This window comes from Opisthocomus hoazin, chromosome 3, assembly GCF_030867145.1.
Source record: "Opisthocomus hoazin isolate bOpiHoa1 chromosome 3, bOpiHoa1.hap1, whole genome shotgun sequence".
Taxonomy (NCBI): Eukaryota; Metazoa; Chordata; class Aves; order Opisthocomiformes; family Opisthocomidae; genus Opisthocomus; species Opisthocomus hoazin.
This window is the reverse complement of record NC_134416.1, coordinates 32,561,212-32,585,278: the sequence shown is the minus strand read 5'-3', so window position 1 is coordinate 32,585,278 and position 24,067 is coordinate 32,561,212. Positions and strand designations below refer to the sequence as shown.

Below are 24,067 nucleotides of genomic sequence, written 5' to 3'. Positions count from 1 at the left end.
TTTCACTAAGTAATTATTCACTTACTGTCAGAAGATTACAGAGCAATATATAATCTGTGACATTTGTCTTATGAGAACACAAGTCATGTTTGGTTTTTGCATGTCAGTGGCTTTATCTTGCAGGACACTAAAAGGAGATCAGCTAGTAAATGTGCTAAATCATAGCACAAGGGGCATCCGTGCAGTCAGGAGAAACATGCCCAGAGCTCAGCCTGAATGTGATGTAAGTCCGACTGACAGGACTGGGTGTAGTGTCCAAGTGTGACAAGGCAATATTTAGAAAAAAGTGACACTGGTCAAGTACATTGTATTACTGATCATTCAGCTCAGAGTTGCAAAATCCACGCTTTAACACTTGTTGACAAATTAAAACATGCTTTCTGTATCTGTGTTGTTGATGATTTCTTGTAGGGTGTTGGGAGGAAATGGCAGTTTATCACAGCATGAGGTTGTCTTGGCTATTCATAGCCCCTATACTTGAGCAGTTGGATATAGCTCAATAAAAAAATATTTCTGTTTTATTCCTTCCTTTCTTCTTGTTCTACTTCTCATCCTCTGTGATTGTTTACTGCTCCTTCCTGTTTGCTGTTATGGAGTTTCTAGGGAATATATGATAACTTACTGTATTTTCCTTTCTTCCTGATACATTACTTGCCTCCACTGCTGAGAAGGTAGAAACAGATAATCATTGTAGTGTATAGGTGTAATTAGTCGTATTTTCTGATTTAGCATAGTACTCACAATTTGGTTTATTGAAATGATTCATAAGACTACAAATGTGAAAAGCACAGAAAGGTGATTTTAAAGTTAATGAAGGATAATATTTTAGATCATGTAAGATTAGCTAAATGTGGACCTTTGAGCAAAGTTTATAGGATAATTTTTGTCATTTTTTTTATCTTGTGCATAGAGTAGGGTAGATGAGTTTGCACTTGAACTGCCTCTGTCTCTTGACTGCCTCTGTCTGTTCCCACCACCATTACAGCTTTTAGATCTTGTTACCAATATGGTGGGTGTTTTTCCTCTTTCTTGTTAGTTAAAACAACAAAATTCTTAACCCTATGTCAGTTTTACAACCCTACACACAGTCATCCTTTAGTTGATTACTGTTTATTTAAGCAGAAGTGTTAACACAAGAATTAATGCCTAAACTTGACAAAACCAAGCAATAGCAAAACTCTCTTAGCTAAATTTCAATTTTGTAGATACTAGTGTTTTAGATATTAGAAATAAATGAAGAACCAGTTTTTTTCTTTTGAAATAATTCTGTTTCCAGTATAACAAAATTACGTGCTCCACTGCCCACACTTCATATGCCAAATAGAGTTTCCACTTACCTCTTGCAGTATTAATATCTGTGATTTCTCAAATGCACACCTGTAATTTTGGATTTCTGCTAGTTTCAGTGTGCCATTTGGGAAGACTCTGTCCTTCAGTCGCCATGGTAACATTTATTATCTAAAGTTACAAATAAAGTAAAAGTATGTTCAGGATAGAATTTAGAGACCAGTGGTGTTAAGATGAGGAAAATAATTACTGTCAGCAACAGACTGCTCATGTTTAGAAGGGAAAGAATAAGCCAGCGATCCCTGCTTTTCCTTTTTAACCTCCTGTTCACAAGGTCTTCTGTTTAATAAATTGTTTCTAATTTCTCTCAAAATGTCAAGAAGACTCATATATGTCACTTGTTAAGAGACTTGATATCCAAATAAAGACAAGCATTAAACTGCAGTGATCTTTTCTTCAGCACCTTCCCAGAAGAAAGGTAACAAACTCTTACTTCGGTTCCTAGTTAAAATGGCAGAGAGAGTAAAAAGCTGTTTCAAGAAATTATATCTATATAAGAAATTTAAAGAAACTCTGTAAAAAGATGGACTCCTCATTGTTATTTATTATACTCCTAATCCCAATTGCCATTTTCTTTCCAAAGTGTTCACAGAATTGACTTTTTTTCTGAAATCTATTCTCAGTTATCATTGGACTCGATGATCTTGAAGTTCTTTTCCAACCTAAATGATTCTATGATTGCATGATTCTATAATCAAAAAAGAATTCAAGTAGCAGCAATAATCTATTTCCTCTCAGTGGAGTTATAGCTGAAAGAAAGAAAATCTGGTTTCTGGCTCTGTCTCCCTTGCTGTGAGAGAACCTAAATACAAAAGCAAAAAATACATTAAGACAGTCAAGTGCTCAGACGTGGTTGTAGGAATAAAGCCCTATTACTCCTTTCATATATTGCAGAGAACTGAATGGAGGAGCCATGAGGTTCAGAAATGGACAGTCGGAGCAGGTCCACAGATGTCCTTCTGTCCTGGTTTTGGTTAAAACAGAACCGATTCTCTTGTAGTGAATCTTCCTTACAGCTAAGTTCTTCTTAGTAACTGCATTTTTCTGAAGCTGGCTGTATATTTTACAGACACTGACTGCTCCAAAGCTGATAATGCCTAATGTTTATAGTTACACTGAGCTAATGGTAGGAAAGGAATGCAGAAAAAGACCCCTGTCATGCTTTAATCTGTGACACCTTCTCATTCCCAGTGCTGACTGGAAGTTGAGCTAAGACAGCACCCTTGGCTAGTCGGCTTTCTTCCTATTACGGTTTGGATTACCCAGCTCCCATGTGGTAGCACAGGCTCATTGCAGATGCACACCAGGGACAAAAGCCACCTTGAATTTTCACAAACCTGTGTTGGCCTTATCTGTGCTATCATACAATGATGGGCACGGTAATGAATTTTATTTGTAATCATCAAATTTTTGCCAATTCTTTTCCAGTTTCATATGGAGCCACAAAGAAGAGAGCAAAGGAAAAGACAGAATGGTGGTTTGGTTGGGTTGGAGATTTTTTACTGTTTTTTAGTGGCTTGGCAATTTGTCTTTTGGAGTAATTAGTTTAGAGATGTGTATACTTAACAAATTAAATTATAGATCTTAGTTTTTGGTTGCTCAGTGGGTGAAACCATTGGGACGAATAGAAACTACGGCATTGCTAAAAGTATTTTTAGTTTTGACAAATTTACAGCCTAGTTGTAGAGAGACAGCTCTCATGCTACAGTTTAAACCAGCTTAACGTTTCATATCTTGGGTTTGGATTGTAACACAGGTGTGCCCATTTCAGGAAAAGGAAGCTGCTGCTGTTGTTGATGTGTGAGTAAAATACTGTTTTCTACAGAACCATGTCCTGCAGTGATAATGCCAAGAAGTCAATATTTCAGTTAGCATTGGAGAAACCTACATGAAATGTTCCTAGCTTTGCGGACACACAGACACTTCCCCAGTGTGCTATTCCCTGCTGTAACACGGCATGATACTGCTGGATGCAGTGGACACCATGGCGGTGTACGTGAGCCCAGGAGAAAGGGTGGCTTCTTCTGGGCTGACCTGCTGGACATCCCTGTGGCTCAAGTGTTTGCGCACCAAAATGGATGCGGGGTAGGAAAGGTGGAGTCCCGTGCGTACCAAGGAGGCACCATTTATTTCCAGGTGGCACAATAAAAATGAAAGCTCATGGCCCAATACCGCCTTACTTCCGATAGCCTTGGATACAGCTGTTTCCAAGACACTCTACCAAACATGTTCAGTCTTCACAATACTGATTACCTGTAAGAAAGCTTGGCTTTTAAGTAGCTTGCTAAGAATAGACCGATTTTCCAGAACTGATTGGCATATAGCGAGTCCTGTTCTTGGGAATAAAAAAGGGAATGAAGTATGCTGACTTTTGCAGGTATGTGTATAAGAGAAAGCAGGGGAAAACCAGCTGAATTTTGAAAGTAAATAAAAGCTGAGCTCTTCTCAAAATACAGCTGGTTCTGTAGATCTGTTTTGTTTTGTTGTTTGGGTTTTTTTTTTAATACTGGCACATAAATTGCTACTTAGATTAATGACTGCAGGAATTCTTTCAAAAATACAGTCTTTTGACTAAGCTACCCACAGGTTAGCTGTGCTATGTCTTCTCCATTGCCTGTCTGACAGAAGTGTGGATCTTTAACTTCCTGCCTCCGTTCACTGTACAGGGATTTAACTCTGCAAGTTTCTTTTATGATTTCTCTTGCTGGATAAAATAGTAGCCACTGAAATAAGTTATTGGGTGAGTAAACATTAATGTACCAAGTAAAGAGCAGAATAAGAGAAATTATAATTTTATTTAAAAAAATATTTAAGTTAGATTAAATTTTAAAAATTGGTGCCAAGGTGTATTTCCTGGGACACACAAATTTCATTTGTATTTGACCTTTGGATAGAACCCTTTAATTGCTGGGATGTCAATGTCCAAACTATAGAAGTGATTATATGAGCAAAAGAACTATGATTCACTTCTCTCCCAATACCTTCCTATATCAGAATATATGTTCTTACTTATCTTTCAGTAGAACCAGTGAAATCAAAGACTAGTGAAAGCTCCCATACTATTCTGCAGATACTGCATTCTGTAAAACTGCAAAATTTTGCTAAATACAGATTTCAAATTTAAAACATTAATATTTACGATATATTGGTACATTAAGTATATTTACATCTCTAACATGGTAATTTTTCCAGTGATATACGGTTTTTGTACACTGATCACTTTTTTTTGCTTTTTCTCTTAATTTAAAAAGAATTAAATAAAATTGAATTCAGCTAAAGAAGTGATAGCTAGAACCTTTCCTAAATTAGAAAAAACTTGGAACTTCACAATCTGTGTATGGGAGAGGCTTTTCATATGCAAATGCTCCAACAGTTAGTTCTCTTGATAATGCATGAAAAATACATTCAGGTGTTTGCAAATGCAAGATTACACACATGCACCATAATACTTGATCATACTCCCCTGTGAAAATCAAGACCTCAGTTTCATCCTTAGAGTCCTAGGGGATGTCTGTGCCATGCTAGATAATTTCTGCATCCGCACAGCTGTAATGCGCTGTCACACATGCCAGAAAATTTTTCACAGGCAGCCCACAGACTTCTATGTGAGCTGCCTGTGAAGCAATCAGAGGTACAGAGAAAGGCAGAACTCAAGCAGGATGTACCCAATACATGAACATTATGAGACCTGAATGGAATATTTATATTCTTAATGGGCTGGTCTTAATTCACTTGCCCTCCTGTTCCCCATCTACTATACAACAGCCTGTATCCCTCTCTGACAGCTGAAGTTTATGTCAACAACAATACTAATCCCTACTGCGCCTGACCTCGCTTGTTGTTCTGCCATGGCAGCAATACCATTTTAGTTTTGGCTGGCATCCTAGCAGAAAAAAAACATGCTGTGCACCATCCATCACAACTGTCTTTGTCAGTATGTGTCACCCAGGGGTAGCGTATCCTGAAGAACCTGTTGAACCCAAAACTGAGCCACTATTATCTGCAAGTGGATTTTGTTTTCCCTTGGAGATAGTCCATCACACATTCTGAATAGTGATGCACCCCTTCCACATCAGAACTTGGGAATATCTTGAAGTGAGCACTGGGTTTCTGGTGGGTAACTGGTGCTTGATCTTAGCCGGCATCTATTTCTATGAAATGAAGCTGAGCAGCATTTCCATGTTATGGTTCATGATTTTTTTCTATTGATCTCAGCCTTTCGAACTCTTTAAAGTACGAAAAAAAAAAAAGGCTCTGGGGCATAACACCAAAATAAAAAACACAATGTGCACACTAGAAGGGTTAATTGTCATTATTGATCCTTGAGCCATTATGGTGGTGACTCAGTATCCTAGTGAATGGCAAAAAATGAAGTAATGCACACATTTACTATAATTTATTGTTTCCCAATGTTATGCTCATTTCTTTGTGGGCCACTGTATAAAAGGAAAATGAGCTGGGAATGCAGAGTAACTGCTGCGAAGACAGCAATGCAGTCCTGCAAGCAGCACACAGACTGGACAGTACAGATAACGCAATGCCATGCGCTCATGCACACAGCCATTCTCTGTAGGACACTTTTTCCATTAATACAGCTGCAAACACCACACAATCAGCTGGAATTTCCCATTGTCACTTTTGGAACATCTCCATTACAGGCCATGACATCCTGAATCCCTGGGAAGCATTGTTGCTGGATGTACTGTTTCCTTTTCCCTAAAATAAAGCAGCTCAGGTTGACATTGACCATGCAAATGAGCAAGAGGCAAGCATAAAAGGCCACAGTGTTCTTCCTCTTATTGGAGTTCACTAGATTCCACAACAGTAAGTTAAAAAAATAAAAAAAAGATAAGTCTTCTGGTTATTATATAATGTATAATTGAAGAGTGAAACGTACAACAATGACCTAACTCTGATTTTACTGCAGACTTAAATGGAAGGTTACACTAACACTGAGAGCCTTTGAATCTCTCATCCAAAGTCATCTCCTTTCTTACATGAGCACTTCTTTTCTATTCTGTCCTAATTGCTTGGGGTGTAGGTACAAATCTTTTTAAATATAGAATCATAAATGCTTTTAAGATTGATAAGTAGTATCAGGCATTATGAGAAAGGATGGTAAGGTTGAGGTTACAGCAGAGTGAAGGCATGGACAGCTAGATGTAGACTGTTGGACCAATGTGTATCAGGCCAGCATAAACATTTTGAGGGTTTAGTTATATCTCTGGCTCTGCTGTCAAGCAAAAAGTATGTCATGATATTAACAGCAGTGTCTGATAAGGAGCTGAACATAAGGAAGCGAAAGATTAGGAGACGGTGTGCTGAAGCAATGTTGTGTTGAATCATTTATTTTTATTCAGAGGCATCATTCAGCCCAGTGTTTTTCTCCAGCCATTTTTATTTGTTGTAATGCAATATTCAGGAATCTTCTTCTAGACTTAAAGTGAATTAAAATAACAATGCTAAGGTTTTAAAAGCCTACCTGCATCTTTCCTTGTACTCTCTTCTTCATTTTAAATGACAGGCATGAGATTAGTGGTTTACACAGTATGTCCAGAAGATTAATGTTTCCAGGTGAGTTTGGAGAGCTGTTTCATTTGATCAGCAACCGGAATTTCTCACTGTACTCGGAAAAAAAAAAAAGGAAAGAAAAAATAAGAAAAAGAAAGAAAGAACGTAACAATTCTGAAAGCTGCAGGTACTGAGGTTTAAGGTAGGTCTTCCCTTAGCAATAATGACAGATAACAGTTTCAGGTATGACATTTCTGAGACTAAGGAATGTTTTATTTGCTATATTAAAGCAGTTGACTCCAGCGCCCACTTAAACGGCAATAACTTAACTCCAGATTAAGGAATTCAATATCCCTTAGTGTTCCTTTGCAACCTTCTGTTTTCAGAAACTATGTGATAAAGATGACTTGAAAACTTAACAAAAATTGTTCCAATGAAAATATATGTTTCTATTGTGAATATTTTCACATGCAAACATAAATGTACAAATATATGAAGGAAAAGGAAAATGCAGGAACCTTGTATAGGGGTTAGCAACCTGGGTGAAAATTTTAATCTTGGAGGGGTAGGGTGGGAGTTGTGTCTGTTTAAATTCATTATCAACTTGCAGAAGAAGCATTATGGCTTCCAATAAGATTCAACGCAAAAATAAGGAATCTGTACTCCTTACAGGAATCTGATATGAGCCTAAAAAGCCTTCAAGGAGAAGAATGTACAATAGGTGTTTATTGTCTTGCCTAGTTCTATATATTTCTTATGTCAACTGCAGTAGAGATTAGTTTCCAAGGCCTTTTTACAAACATTTGTGCTGCATGTTTATGTGTGCTTTCTCAAAATAATCACATTCTGAAGAAATAAATTGGAAATCTCATAGTCCTGCAAATTTCTGGGGAAAAGAATTAACTTACAGTGGAGGAATTCTTGGTTCCTGTAGTCTCTGAGTCAAAATAACATATTTTCTTTGTGGGTCATAGAAATCTATTGTTTTTTATAGCAAAGCTAGTGTAGACAGAACATAGAAGCATGGGAAGCATAGAAGAATGTGGTTCCAGGTAATGTAAGAAGGTGACGAATAACCAATTTAAGAGCTTCACTAGCACTGTGTATTAACATGCATGGTAATTTATACTTATACTTTTTTAAAATTGAACTGGAATATGTCAGCTGGTGGTTTTGGTAGTAGTACCTGTGATACTCAGACTCAGTGTAATGAGTTTCAAAATTACTTTATTTCCTGACGTGACATTTAGCAACCCATTACAATGTTTGCTGTTACTGATTCATGATATATGCAAATTAATGTTGTTAATAATATGTAGTACTCCTTAAACCACTTGCGAGAGAACCTCTAAAGCAGCATATAAAGTACATCTGCATGCAAGACCAAACATAAATGTACAGAAATAAACAGCAAACACCCAATAATATGCAGAGAGAAGGATGATGTTTTATGTTTAGAGAAAAGGTTTCTGACATGACTTCTGTGATTTTGGTCATTACTAATGGGTAAAATGAATGGTGGTTGAAAAAGGTTTGAGGGGATGAAGGGTGGGGGGATTATAAGGCGAAAAACAGAGCTCATTTCTTGTTGAGAAATATATGTTTTGGTTAAAAAAAACACACCAATGTGGTATATTAGTAAGAATAACAGAGTGATTGATCATTTAGGTAATTAACAAGGCTATGTGAAATTGTAGTGATTTCCAGTTCTAGTTAGTACCAGTTAGGTACTAACAAAATCAGTATAGGAGGAAAGATAAAACATCATATTTTAGGACTTAAAGTAATCCTAAACTACTTCACATTTTAGGTGGAGAATAAGAGAATGCAGGGAAAATAATCTTGTTTCTAACTAATTTGAGGTTCTTGTGTCTCCTTCCAAAGCATGTGGCGCAGCTGGCAGCAGAAAACTACAACATATGAACCTCCAGTCTGGCAAGACATTGCATTTTCTCTATGCCTATCAACTATTTTTATACTTTCCTTGCAGAAATGCCAGAGACCTGAATAAAACAGCACTGCGTATCATTCATTTTGAAGCTTGTCAGTATTTCTGATTACTATATGTCCTGCTTTTGCAATAGGCTTCTATGCTGTTGCAGTTTGATTGTCAAATTGAATCTGCTGGGGAACTTCACTCAATGCAATGAAAGAGAGTTAGTACATAGCTAGAACCTAAGCCTTGCTAATCTGGAAATATTGGATGTGGCATATAATTTTTTTGTAAATCAGTCACCTCTACAATAATGTTTCCTCCCATGTGCCAAATTTCAGTGGAATTATATCCACTTCTGCTGTCATTTTGTTCAACACAACCCTGACCTGTTAAGAAAAATGGTAGACTTCAGGTTAGAGAGTGCCACAGGGCATCATATTTTATATTACTGCTATATTATTTTATAATACTAAAACTGTGATAATATTAAGGCAATATTTAAAAATTTTACATGAAAATATATGAGCTAATTCTGTAGTTGTCCATTGTATGTTTTACAACTGTTGTGCTGCAAAGATAAAAATTTTCAGAACCCTAATATGTGATATATTGGATATATGGAAAAAAATGTTTACAATGAGGGTGGTGAGACACTGGACCATGTTGCCCAGAGAAGTTGTGGATGCCCCATCATTGGAAGTGTTTGCAGTCAGGTTGGAGGGGACTTTGAGCAACCTAGTCTGGTGAAAGTTGTTCCTGTCCATGGCAGGAAGGCTGGACTACATGATTTTTAAAGGTGTCTTCCAACCCAAACCATTCTTTGATTCTATGAGTCTATAATTTGGGACACAAATTTTCATAAATCTGGCACTGAAGAAATTACTGTATCTCAAGGGAAATGTGGTAAGACTTGTGCTATGCAACTCCGAAGTGTGTTTGGAGCTTGAAAAGAACATCATGTATAGATGCCCTAATCCAGATAAGCCTGAGATCATGGGAAGAAAGAGGGTGTATAGAAAGGAGAATTGAATAGCTGGAAGTAGTCGAGAGCCGTTGTTTGGGGCAGGGGGGTGTTGAAGTGAGATGAGGCCAAGATGAAACCTTAGATCACTGCAAAAAGAAGAACAGTGAAGAACAGTGGAAGGATTTAAGGACAAAGAATGAGGATAAAATCAGGTGTGTTTTGGAGAGGAATAGTAGTGGAAAGTGGTGGAAGCGCACTTGGGACTGCAGAGGTCCATTCCTCCCTTCCTCGCCAGCCTCCTGTGATCCATGGACATTATTTTTCAAGACTCAGTGAAATCCACAGCGTGATTCCTCTCTGGTCTGTTGTCAGCTTGGATGAAAGCCTCTAGCCTAGGGGAATACCCTCAAGGTCATACCTACATTTGAAGGTTTTGACAGCAAAATTCACAGCACCAAAAGTGTACCTACCTGTTATGCCAACAAACCCCAGGGGCAGAAGCAGGTACAGTAGCCAACCTCTAAGACACACACTTTGCCGTCCCACCTAAAAGAACCTTGAAGGTGTCCATCCACAGCCTCTGCCCCACGCCATCGCCTGCTGCCTCTGCCCCATGCTCCTGGGGCTTCTGGGGCCTCCTGCCCAAGCCAGGACAGACCCCAGGGCTGCTGTGACATGCAGAATGAGCTACACATCGGTAAGCATTTCTGTGGAAGCCATTGTGCCACCCAGAAAACCTTGGGAATGTTCACTTATCAAAATTATGGGGAAATGCACTTAAACGTAAACAAATTTGTTGGAATGTCCAAGAAATATGGTTAACAAATGCAGACAAAAGAACGTGGGTAATTTTTGGCACAATATTGTTTTTCTGATGGTTGCTTTAGGAAAAATACTCGTTCGTGTTTGCTTTAGTAAAGTTGACCATCTGCAGGAAGAATAGTAAGAAAGAAAAAGGGATTGGGGCAATCGGGGTAGTGAACTCTTTTGTACACTACAGATTTCAACTGTCATGAAAAACTATTGCTTGGAGCATGAAGCTAACATTAGTAGGAGAGTTAGATAGAAGGCTATGGTGCAGAGAAAGGAGCCAAGTATTAGAAGAGATTAAAAAATACACTGTATTTTGAGGAGAGTTGAAAATTAGAGGTTCAGGGCATGTTCACTAGGATAAATAATACTGAAATCTGAAAGAGGTAGATGAGGCCTTTCATACTGTATCCCCACTACACTGTTTACTGTTGCCACTTGAGGCTAATTGCACTGCTAAGAAACTCAGACATCAAGTCAAGATTAAGCTTTGTCTGAGTCTCATGGTAATGACTATCTTTTGTTACCAGAGAAAAGCAGCAGAGAGTTTGTTGGCTGCTGCCCTGTAATGACTGTTCTTGATCTGAAAGAAGATAGGTGCTCTATTTTCTTTTTCTAAATAGCATCTTTACTGTGATCAAGAGAAGGCAAAAAAAGGCGCTCCTCACACACCTCTGTCTGAAAAATTTTGTAACTCAAGGACCAGTTCTGTTTCCCATTAACAGCAGCAACGAGAAAGTACAGTGCGAGCAGGGATTGGAATCATATAAGGGTCACAGAATCACAGAATCACAGAATGGTAGGGACCTCTGTGGGTCATCTAGTCCAACCCCCCTGCCAAAGCATGGTTGCCTACAGCAGATTACACAGGACCTTGTCCAGGTGGGTCTTGAATATCTCCAGAGAACGAGACTCCACCACCTCCCTGGGCAGCCTGTTCCAGTGCTCCGTCACCCTCAGAAGGAAGTTCTTCCTCATGTTCAGACGGAACTTTCTATTCTTCAGTTTGTGCCCATTGCCCCTTGTCCTGTCGCTGGGCACCACTGAAAAGAGTTTGGCCCCATCCTCCTGACACCCACCCTTTAGATATTTATAAACATTTATTAGGTCCCCTTGCAGCCTTCTCTTCTTCAGGCTGAACAAGCCCAGCTCCCTCAGCCTTTCCTCATAGGAGAGATGCTCCAGTCCTCTCACCATCCTGGTAGCCCTCCGCTGGACTCTCTCCAGTAGCTCCTCATCTTTCTTGAAGTGGGGAGCCCAGAACTGGACACAGTACTCCAGATGGGGCCTCACTAGGGCAGTGTAGAGGGGAGGGAGAACCTCCCTCGACCTACTGGCCACACTCCTCCTAATGCATCCCAGGATCCCATTAGCTTTCTTGCAGCCAGGGCACACTGCTGGCTCATGGTTAACCTGTCGTCCACCAGGACACCCAGGTCCCTCTCCACAGAGCTGCTCTCCAGCAGGTCCACCCCAAGCCTGTACTGATGCATGGGGTTGTTCCTCCCCAGGTGCAGGACCCTGCACTTGCCCTTTTTGAACCTCATCAGGTTCCTCTCTGCCCTATTTTCCAGCCTGTCGAGGTCAAGCTGAATGGCATCACAGCCTTCTGGTGTATTTACCACTCCTGAGTCCCTGCTTGATCTTTTTTTTTTTTTTTTTTTTTGAATAGGTGAAATTACATTAAAACATTTGCCTTCTTTTCCTGAAGGGAGCAGAAAGCACCTGATGTACTTTTCTATTGGGTTCCTATGTTGTTGTGGCAATGCCAGTCCTCTGCATGTGCAGAATTAGCCAATCCATGTGTTAAAAAGTACTTATCAAGTAGATATCTTGTTCTCTGGGTGGGAAACATAGCAGTTGAAAACTCGATTAAATTTAAAGGATCTACTTAAAGGAGGACTACCCTTGCCTGCACCTATAGTTTGGCTCTGGTGGGTGAAGTGCTCGTATGACAGCTAGCTTTATGGCTGCCAGGGCACACACTGAACTAGGGGTTTCCACAGTTAACACCCAAGCTCCCGCAGCTCTTACCAGCTGGTCTGAAGGCAAATGGCTGTGGCCACGCAGTCCTGTGTAGCTGAGTCTGAACCTCTTGCACCTGCAAAAAAGGAGTGTGAATTTTCCCCATAAAGGAACCCACAAGTCCAGTGCTGAGGGGGCACCAACAGGGCTTCCTTCCCACAGGAAGCACTTCACAAAACATGCCCTTTACTCCATAGTGTCCCTTCCCCTGCAGCCCAGTACTCCAGCCTTCTCCCAGAGTGATCTGCAGGGATTCAAGTGCCAGCAGAGAAGCAGTTTGGGAGGTCTTGACCACAGCCTCTATAATCACAGTAGAATCCACGGGCAGTCTTCAAGAAGCCACAAAATTAGCTTTCTCTCCTTCCCCTGGCAGGATGAGCAGGCTGTGGACCACTGACGGTCACACACCCAAAAGGGCCAGGAAGGTCTGCCCAGTGCCATTACTTGAAGTGGGAGGTGCAGGGATGACAGCAAGCAGGCAAAAACCAAGGCAGGCCAATGCTCTGTGTAAGTTGTGAAGCACATCGGCATCCATTCAGCAACTAAGGGAGAGACCATTGTTTCCAGCACCCTGAAGGAACGGATTGTGACGGGTGTGTAGACAGGACAGGATTTCCCCTTCTAGCTGCTGCCTGTCCTCACACCAACCCAGTTCCCTGCAGAACAGAAAGAGACTTTCCAGCAAGACAGCACCTGACACTTCTTTTACTGAATGTTGTTAAGCATGGTAGCTTATATAATCCTACAGCCTCATTTCATTTTAGCAGTATTTAATGAAAGAAGAGATGGTTGAACAAAGCGATTTTGTATACTATTCAACAAGCAGGTCTTTTTGTATGAAGCATTAACAATAGCTGTCATCTGTGTACAAAAAAAGGCTTCCAATTACTTCAATGCTAAGAGAAAATCCAAATGCAGCTGAGAGGAGCACAAGCAAATTATTTTTAATACCATTATGGAAAAGAAAAATGTGTGACCGAGACCTTCATTTAATATTTTACTAGCCTTGAAAGTTAATTTGAGTTTGTGCTTAATTTTCTGGGAAGTTTCTTCTTTACAGATGTGCAATTTGGACACAGAACTGAACAGAACTGAGAGCTGTTCTTTCCTCTCCAATTTTTTTCACATTTCAGTGCTAGAGATGGGGAAAAGGAAGAAGACGTGCATTTAATGTAATACATAAAGAAAAAATGAAGTCTATGATGTAAAAAATGTCATATGACTTCATTAAAATTCCTTTAGTACACAGCAAAGAGATTTATAGGACTGGTAGATGGAAGAGTATAGAAGATAGATTAGCCTTAGCTTTGCTGATGTTCATTTATGCTATACATGACATGACTAGAGGCTTTCTCTAAAATGCATCTTCTTTTTGGTCTTCCTCTTCTGTCCTATATACTTTGGGTCGTCTCTAAATGGAGAAAACACATCCTGATCTTCTTATATCAATATCTCTATCTTGATATAAATTATACATTCATCATGTGAATTCTTTCATTGTACACTAATTTTATATTACCATTTCTTCCATTAAATGTTAGTCTAAAGCAGAGATGGTCTGGAAGTGTAAAATTACACCCTTTTTCATCCAAGATTTTAAGTCAAGCAACTGTGAGATTTTTCAAGGAATGTCTCATTTCCTGCAATCATTCACGACAATGAGTGGTCATGAATGGATCATCTGATGAAACATGTCTTAGAGAATTAGCTGTTGAGCTGCAGAGGCCCTTAGAGCTCTCTTAGCTCTAGGTCCTGCTTCCGAGTCTTTCTGACTTCCTCAGAGACCACCTCAGTAATACTTAATCATAGGTACTTGGAAATATTTTCTTTCACTCAGTCTTACACTGCAAAGCAGAGTGGCCACAAATAAAATGCCACTTTGCAATGGTCCCTAGCTCACATCAGTTCTTTATCTATGTTTAGAAATCGCATGGGAGAGTACTTGTTAAGTGCAGCTAAAAGTCATGCGAGGGACCACTCCAACAATTTAATACAAGAGATAACTGAGTACTAATGGCTGGGAAGAACACTATCTATATAGTATAGATGTAGCCTGAGACATAGGTCCTGGATTTGCAGCAGAAAGCCTCGAGGTCCCAGTTTTTGTGGGTTGAGCTAGTGCCTGTTGAAGCTTCAAGTATATGGCATTTATTTCTGTGAACCAGAATGGCTGATTTGCTTTGGTTTTGTTGTTTGTATTGTTTTTTTTCAATAAAACTTTTTAAAGAATCTGAAGGGCAGGTTACTGAGAAGTACTGAAATACTTCTAGGGTATGAATTCTCTTTAGGTATCATTGTTTACACTTACAAAGATTGTTTAAAGGCAACTGCTGTCTTCAGGACCAGATTCTCGGTTGTGTTGGCAGCGAAACTATGAGCAAAACCTCAAGGCTAGCTGATACTGCCTCTTCAAAAACGGGAGCTTCATGCACCAGAGTCTCCTTGGTCATTACTATACAGCCTAGAGGAAGTAGCCAGGCAGTGGTAGGAAATGGTGATAGGAGAAAGGTAGACCATGCTGTGTTGAGCTACTCTTTCAGACAAATTTGTGTAGCCACTGAATACAATCACTGCTCTCTCTAAATAGTTTGCATATTCTTTTTTTTTGCATAATTTTTTTCTCGTTAATTGCTATGCACTTTTCAGTATTAATTAGAAATAAAAATATTATATTTGAATTTAGATACATTCTACTGATGACACAACCTGGAATGAAATCCAGATCTCATACCTTAGCTAAGCTCTGCTGTGCTAACAGGAAAAGACAGAACTAAAGATGCATTTCTTTTAATAAAGAAAGTAATTTCATTTGATTCTGAAAGCACAGAGAAAGCAGGCTGTTGCATTACAATGTGCTGTTTTCTGCACAGTCATTTTCCTATAGTGATTCCTTAATATTTTGAGATTCAGTGTTGAATTTATCTTAATGTTGATGTCTAACTGAACTTTTATAGTATGTGATCGGAGCAAATGATGTGAGAGTCCCTGGACTGCTCCCTTTCCACATAGAAGCAATGTGAATGTCTGTGTCCTTTGTCAAGTTGTCTGGTTCATATTAATGTACAAGTGCAGTAGCTAATCTTACAGAATAAGGAGTGATACCTCTCTGCATTCCTTGGGGTGGAATCATTAGCACGGGTAAATCTCTGTGCTGCAGTCAACAAATTTATATGACACACAGTTTATGACCTAGGAGATGTAAATGTCTGCTGTGAATCTAATGATGTATGAAGCAAGAGAACAAGTTATCTCTCAAGACTTCCAGTTGGGCTAGAAATAATCTATCCTGTGAAATGTTGACAAGTTCACTTCTAATCTTAGTTAGAAAATTGAGGTTAGAGTAGATAGTGCTGAAAAATAATGGGGTGAAAATCTGTTCCAAGTTTTCAAACCATTTCCTACATCCATTCTTACTACAAGGTGCTTAGGGAGTTGCAGAGCTATTCAATCACTTTCATATTAACAGAAAAGCCCCATGTGCACATCTTTTCTATGAAGTATTTCCTGTGTTAAAGAGAAATTCTGGCTATTACTGTCTATATAACAGTTCACTGTTTTCTGCTAGTACATTTAGAGATTTATTTAAGTGCAAGAAACTCTTAACTGATTCTGAACAGCCTACAGCTGTGTTTTCTTACAGCGTTACCTTCAGACAGTATTTGATTAAAACAAAAGGAACACATAACAAAGAGCCCTTAGTCTTCTACACTACTCGTCTTTGTTTAAAGTAGGTGTTGTAGAGCTGCAAATGTAGCTCTATGAGAATAATCATCAAGATAGTACTGATCTGTCCCAGAAGGATGTGAAAAAGTTTTTAAAGTCCTTTAGTGTTTATATACCTAAGAACAGTGACCTGGGCTGTAGCTCTGAAAGAGAAGCAGATGAGACATGAAAAATATGTGAAGATGAAAACCATAGCCTCAGATATTTCCCAAGAACAGATTATAAGTCTACTTTTTTTCCTAAAAATATGACCTAGTTGTAGTAGGAGACGATGAAAAGCAGTACAGTCAATGACCTTAAAGCTCACATATTAAAATAGCACAGAAAGGTCTAATTATTGTAAAGGTCACAGGATAAAAATTCTGTTCCAGTTCTGTTATTTCCGAGAGCCAATGGAAACGCAGCACAACTATCAAAACTCCTCAGTGGCTTTCAGAAATGTTCGATGTTTACTTTGTTGGGTCAACATTAATAGAATTTCTATCTCTTTAAATAAGGGAATCATAGCTGAATTTTTAACGACCATGGAAGAGGAAGATTAATACTTGTTTAATAAAGCACTTGCTTAAAATTAAGGACAGGAAAGTATTTCAAAGAGGTATGAAAACTGTCTCTGATATTCATCCAACTTCACAGAGATAAGTAAAACAAGAAATTTAATGAAAACTGTGATTTAAGAGTAATACAGCTTCTACAAAAGTAATTTCAATCAGATTTAATTCCAAAATGCTTTATATTGAGAAAATTTGACCAAAAACTATGTTTTATATGAAATAGTTCTACGCAAATACTTTTCATTTCAGGACCTTTTATAATTTTAAATTAATGTTGTTTTAGCTCAAAATGTCAATTTTAAATGGAAAATATGTTTAAAATTCTTTTTAATGCTTGAAGCATGAAATTTCCAATGGAAAATCTTTTCTGTGAAAAAATCTGAAGGACACATATTTTCCATGTTTCTGATTGTTCAAGAAAGTCAGATGGATTATTTTTCACACTTTGTGTGAATTAAAACTATCCACCAGTATGTCTCAGGCTTTTACTGCAGCTTTTGAGGTCAAGAACAGCTTAAATAAAAATGCCTGGGCTTTCAGCATCTCTGTGCTGGGCAGTGATGCTTCATTCTACACCTCAGCTTTCTACTTCTCTTTTCCCTCCACTACACTCAATTTTGGGTTAAAAATAGACTTTACCAAGAACATGTGCTTCCTTGAAAGTCTGGATCACCAGGTGATTCCACGGTAAATGGGATACTTTGTTCTGTCACAGCAATTTTATGCTGTAATAACTCTGATGATTTTGTTGAATATTGCTCTTGTATATGAGTGAAACTGAGCAGAGATTTAGCTGTAGCATCACACAGATTGCAGGGAATTTGTTTCCTAGTCAGAAGTTTTATTTTATCCATGTGATTTTTTGCAATGTTTGCTTTGCAACATACAATTGGTGGGACCTTTTAATATAGGTTTGTGTTCATATGGACAGTTTCCTAAGCTCAAGCAAGGTGTTCTCCATGCAATGGTCTGTGCTTCTTTCTCCATGGGTAACTCTTATAAGCAATCAAAATGGTGGACACATGTATTTGCTAGTATGTCTTTGAGTATGATCCAAAAGAAGAGAGTAATTCAAGAACCAGTATGACTAATGTCTATATAAGTTTCACATATTCTTAAATTTCAAGGATAAATACACAGGCATAATGTAAGTAAACTTTTTAAAAGTGTGCACAAGATTTCTGGTGTTGTTGAGAAATATAAGTACTTTCCTAAGATAGATTTTCTCCATACAGTTCTTAAATCCAGGGTGTTTCCATGCTCAGAACCAAAAAAAAAGTAGAATGTATTTGGGGTAGGAAATAGATACTCTCTTATTTGCTTTTGAAAAGTCTCTTTTTCAATGGATAGTGAAGTGGCAGTTAGAGAGCAGTGTGCATTTCTCTAGATCCTAAAGGGGAACTCTTCAGAACCATTATAGCCCTCCACAACAGAATTTGACTTGACATCATAGTTTGTCTATGTTTGTACATCTAAGCTACCATTCAAGTCTCCTTCTGTAACAGAAATACATTATTGTCTTCAGCTTCATGAGCGGAAACTTAAGTACATTTAAAAAATGTCATTTCTGTAACCAATAATTGGTAACCATTTCTGTTAATATTTGCCTAAAATCCTCATGCATTACAGTAAGAATTTTTAGGAAAGTTTTAAAGCATCAGTTCAGAAGTGGTAAAAACTAGACAGGTGTTTTAGGTATGCCGTCCATTTTTACTGTCTATTCCTCATTTTCAGTGTCTTGAACTTGCTTTTGCAAACTCACTCTGACTTCCAGACATTTGGCTTACAAATATCAAATATTTGCTTTCAGATATCAACATGGCTGGAGAACCAAAACCATACAGACCAAAACCTGGCAACAAGCGGCCACTTTCAGCACTTTACAGGTGAGCGCAATTTCATCTTACCTCAGAACAATTCAATTTTTATTAGAAAAAATATGGTATCCTAAAATGCTTTTTTTCAAATATATCTATTAACTTTACTGTGTAGCCCATGAATGAGACAAAGGAACTTTTTTCCATTCACTCTTTAATGTTTGTACAAAATATAATCAAGTTCCTGTATACACTGAAAGGTTCTGAATGTGAGTAAAACAGCCAGCATTGTAGTGTCTCATATTATGTGTATCTATAGAGTCATTCCCGAGCAAAATGTTCTAAATTCCTGAGATAAAGACTCTCCATATGATACCTGCCTTAAAAATTAATTTATGCCAGATAGGACTAAACCCAGCAAACAAAATTCTTGAATGCTACTTAGATGCAAGGATCACAATATGCACATAATGCTTCTCTTTTGGTTGGAAACAAACACCAGAGTTTCTGTTTACTGCAAAAAAATAAAATACTTGGGATATTTAAATGATAATACAGGCATTCAGAAGAACAGATAATACTAAATAAGTCAGACCAGAATTTTATTGCTTAGTGAAAATACTTTACATTACACTGAGGTCAAAAAGTGGGTCTTTGTCTTCTCAGTATTCACACCACGGATGTTACCTGCCAATGTAAGAACAATCCAAAGGAAGGGGCTGCTGTTTTAAACCATAAGAGGTATTACGCATAGAGTGCTACTATACTAAAAAGCTATTTGAAAAGATTTTTGACAGTGACACTCCTTTAAGATGAAGTAGCCGAATGCAGTCAGCTTGTACAGGTTTTGTTCCAGGGATGCTAAAGCCACTGGCATTCTGCTTGGTAAATGTTAAGTGCTGTAAGATCCTACCCAAGTTCTCACTCTGGTGTCCAAACTTCGAATTTAAATGTGTTGCATTAAAAATTTGTTTATTTATTTGTTTATGCACTGTAATTTAATTTTCCTTCCACATCTCATTTTTACTTTTTCTGACATGAAAGCGTAAGTGCAGGCGAAGTGAAGCAGACTTCAGGTCCATATAAAAGTGTAATGTTTAACATAATTATAAAGAAGTACAATAAAATTATAAACCTGTGTTTCGCTAAACCTACTGATAAAAAGATCTATGTAATGATTTGTGAAGTGTTTATTAATGTCTCCAGTATTACAATCACTATTTTTTGTTGTTCTTTTTTTTAACATGAGTACTATTTCAATTTTAATCCTTATATTTTATTTCTTGGCTATGGCCTCATTCTTGTGACATTTTATTTGCAGGATTTGGTGAAAGAACTAGCAATTTCAGAGCAACAGAACTACTTTCTCATAGATTTGTGTGTCAAGGGTGAGAACAAGCATCTAACAAGACTGGATTTCTGACTCAAGTGTTCAGGACATTCATAGTGTCTTTTCCCTATTCCCAGTTGCCTTTTTTCATGCAGCTTGTACAAACCTGAAGAAACCCCCACCTCTTTTTCCAAGTCAGTTAAGCTCAGTGAAGCATGCTAGATTGTTAGGGGAATTGACAGACAGACATGCACACACACATTTCTGCTCAATAAACCTCACTTCTCATAAAAGTGCTACAGAATTTATGCTCCAGACACGTGAAACGAGTCAGGGCTGATTTCTACTGTGGCTGAAATGCGGATAGACTGGCTTTGAGAACAGTTCAGCTGTGAAATCAGACATGCTTGAGCAGGACTTTTTCAAGCCTGGTCTGGTCTGAAAGCTTCAGATGGAAATTCAAGGGTGGGATCTCAGAATGAGACAGGAAGGAGCATTTTAGATCTGAGCCTGCATGCTATGCTGTTGGCGTGGGTTACGGATCCGTTGTAACGATGTGACCCCAATATGAGTATGATCGTTCACCTTTATTAGTCAGCAAAAAAAAGGTTTATCTAGCAAAACTATTACAGCATCTGAATGGTTAAACCCCTAATCCATATATAGGCAAAACTACTGCAACTCGTGATTGGTGCAGAGCTGCATCTCGATGTGAAAACAGTACTGTGGCAGGAAACAACAACATGGCAGGAAGGAAGTGACAGTGTGGCAGGAAACGGTGACGTTCCCCCTGCTCCAGTGTCCCGAGCTCGTCGCTCTGCCTTCCCAGCAGGGTTCCGTGTCAGCCGCTCCCAAGGCTCACCTCCGGATCGGAACCTGGGTTGCTCAACGCTCCAAGCTATGTCCCCTCTCGTCCAGCCAGGAATCCACACTACGCAATAGTAATCTCTAGTTCTATCATATAGCTGCCCTTAACTGAAGTGATAGGACTATGATTTTTGGAGAAGACAACATCTGTTTTATCATTACTCTCAACTGCAAGCTGCTAAGTTCTGTAGATGTTACTGGTAGCCATAGTTTACTCTGTCCCTGTGTCAGTATTTCAAAAGATTTCTGAAGATGTTCTGTGATTTCTGGAATTTCTATGCACTTCACCCTCTGAGTTTCTGAACGGTTTCTGATAAATACTTGTTCTACAGACAAGACAAGGACAAGAGAGAGACCTATGGAAAGTTCTGGGAAAAGTTTAAAGAGAAAAAAGATCTCAGGTTGTGTCCTTTCACAGATCTAGTAAAGACTATTTATCTAGAAGATTATGAGAGGCTTTTCTAATAAACTAACAGAAGCCTTTATCTGATGGTAAAGGAGAACTTTCATGATCTCAGTATCTGTTAGCATAATAATGTGTGAGGAGATCAACGGCTTATAAAGCTTTTAACTTGTTGAGCACATTCAGTTATTTCAAAACATTGTACTGGGTCTGGCTGGCATGGAGTTAACTTTCTTCATAGGATCCCATGTGGTGCTGTGTTTTGGACTTATTACTAAAACATATCAATGTTTTAGCTGTCGCTGAAGTGTTTGCAAAGCCTCAAGGTTTTCTCTTTTTCTTGTGTTGCCTTCCCAATAATAGGCTGGGAGTGGGCAATACCTTGGGAAGGAATACAGCTGAGATATCTGACCCAAATTGGCCAAAGGGATATTCTATATCATATAACATAATGCTCATAAATAAAAATTGACGAGGTTTTTCCTTCCAAAGTAACTGTTGCTTGGAGAATGCCTGGGGTCCTTATGGAGGTGGAAAGTAATTGCCTTTGCATGACTTGGGTTTTTTCCCTCCTTCCTTCCCTTATTATACTGCATTTATCTCAACCCATAAGATTTTTTTCTCTTTTGCCCTTACTATTATCTCCTCAATCTCAATGGGGGACAACGGTTAGAGGAGAGAGACAGTGATTGTGCGTGTGCTTAGCTGCTGGCCAGAGTCAACCCACAACATGGAGTAAGTAAAGAGCCAAGTGGTTACTTTAGATTTGATTTTTAACTAAGAGAGGCATTGATTGAAAATTTAGTTATCACAAAATATTCACTGTGAAAAGGTAGGACTGAGAGCAGTAGACATAGGATAATGGATTTCAGAAAGGACAGACTTCAATGAGCTCAGAGAGCTGGCAAGTAGAATATCTTGGAAAGAAATTTTAGGCACCAAAGGAGTGCAGAAAATCTTGCATCAACTGTGCTTACAGTAGAACAGAAAACTCTCCTGAAGGAGAAGAAATATAATAAAGGAATAATATGGCAGCAATAAGTTTCTTTAACATCCTGAAAAGTGAAAAGAATTTGTACAAAATGTAGAATCAAAACACTATGACTGGGAGAAAGTAGAAAAGAACAGCGGAGTCATCTAGTAGGGAGTCAGAAAGGCTGAGGCACATAATAATACAGAATCGCAGAATCACAGAATCATAGAATCATTAAGGTTGGAAAAGACCTCTAAGATTATAAAGTCCAACCATCAACCCAATACCATCATGCCTGATAAACCGTGTCCCGAAGTGCAATATCTACAAGTTTTTTGAACATCTCAGTGATGGTGACTCAACCACTTATCTGGGCAGCCTGTTCCAATGCCTGACCACTCTTTCAGTAAAGTAATTTTTCCTAATGTCCAATCTAAACCTCCCCTGACGCAGCTTGAGGACATTAATCACATACTAAGGAAGTTGCAAAAAATGCAGCTTTATTAAGTATTATTCACAGGCAACAAATGGATTGCATAAGCGCAACATAGAGATTCTCATTAGCATAACTTCCTTTGCTTTTGTCTACCGCTGTTACTTATCAGGAAAGGAGAGCACACAGTAGATGACAGAGAAAAGGCTTCTTCTGCTTTAGCAAACCTCTTTTTGCTTTAGCTCACCCCTTAGCAAAAGAGGTGAATTGACCAGCTGTTTAAGAAAATCTGTTTTAACCAGAGGGTATGGAGTATAAGAATTGGCTAACCAGCATTTTAAGAAGTGAACTCAGTGTACATGGTATGATGAGATTCACCCTAGAGTGCTTAAAGGACTAGCTGACTCTGTGTGTGGACAATCAGTGATTTTTTTAAAAAACTTATGGAGGTCACATAAGGTAGAAAACCAGTGGGTATGGGCAGGCATTATACCTATTTTTAAGAAGAGGATGGTCCAGAAAATTATCAGGTCAGCCCAGCTTTGATTCCCAGAAATATACTAGAACAAATCATTACACAATCAATTCATCAATACCTAGAGGATAATAAAATGGTAAAAAAACCATCACAGAATTATCGGGAGCGAATTATGTTGAAGAAATATAATTTCCTTCTCTGACGAGACAGCCAATTTAGTGCATAAAGAGGAAACAGTAGATGTGCTACATGGTCATTTAAACAAGCTTTGACACTTGTCACATGGTGTTTTCATAAGCATGTTCAGCAAACCTGGCTAGAAGAAGCTATTTTAAGGTAGACATCCAATGGGCTGGAAAAACAGTGACTATCTACAACATAGCATTAAGGTTAACTATTGTTTGTACAGTCTCCTTTGTTACAGACTTTTAAAGAGTATTTTTGGATATTTGAGACACATTTAAGAACAGTCTTAAGGTAAGCAAGCAGGAGTGCTACACAGGGTTGCATGATTTCATTTATTGTGAAGTGCTTGAGGCTTCAAACTCATTCAAAGTACTTTGCGTCTCTGAAGAGAAACCTGCACCACATTTATAACTTGATATGCACATGAGTAATTAATACAAAGCAATCAACATTCTATGATGTTTTATACCTACATAATTTGCTTAAGTGTCCAAGTCTGAAATTGTATAAGAATAGTTGGTCATGCCTCAGTTCAAGATCTACACTATTTTTTTAATCCTTTACAGTTGTATAATGTGTGTGGTAATAATCTCATTTAAACTCACCCATCTGAACTTTAGCATGAACTTAAATGTGAGACATATCAATTTTTTTCAGCTATAGGAGTAACTAGATTCAAGACGGATAAGCTTATATCCTTTCTTCTTTGA

At 38.4% G+C, this 24,067-nt stretch overlaps 1 protein-coding gene across 7 annotated transcripts in view; it reads left to right on the top strand.

Moving 5' to 3' along the window:
- Positions 1–24,067, top strand: part of RALYL (RALY RNA binding protein like) — a 418,321-nt gene that overhangs the window by 316,923 nt on the left and 77,331 nt on the right. For all 7 annotated transcript variants that reach the window (XM_075415928.1, XM_075415927.1, XM_075415929.1 and 4 more), the window contains one exon: positions 18,681–18,756. In XM_075415928.1, the coding sequence (XP_075272043.1) occupies positions 18,681–18,756 (76 nt within the window). The remainder of the gene's footprint in view (positions 1–18,680; positions 18,757–24,067) is intronic.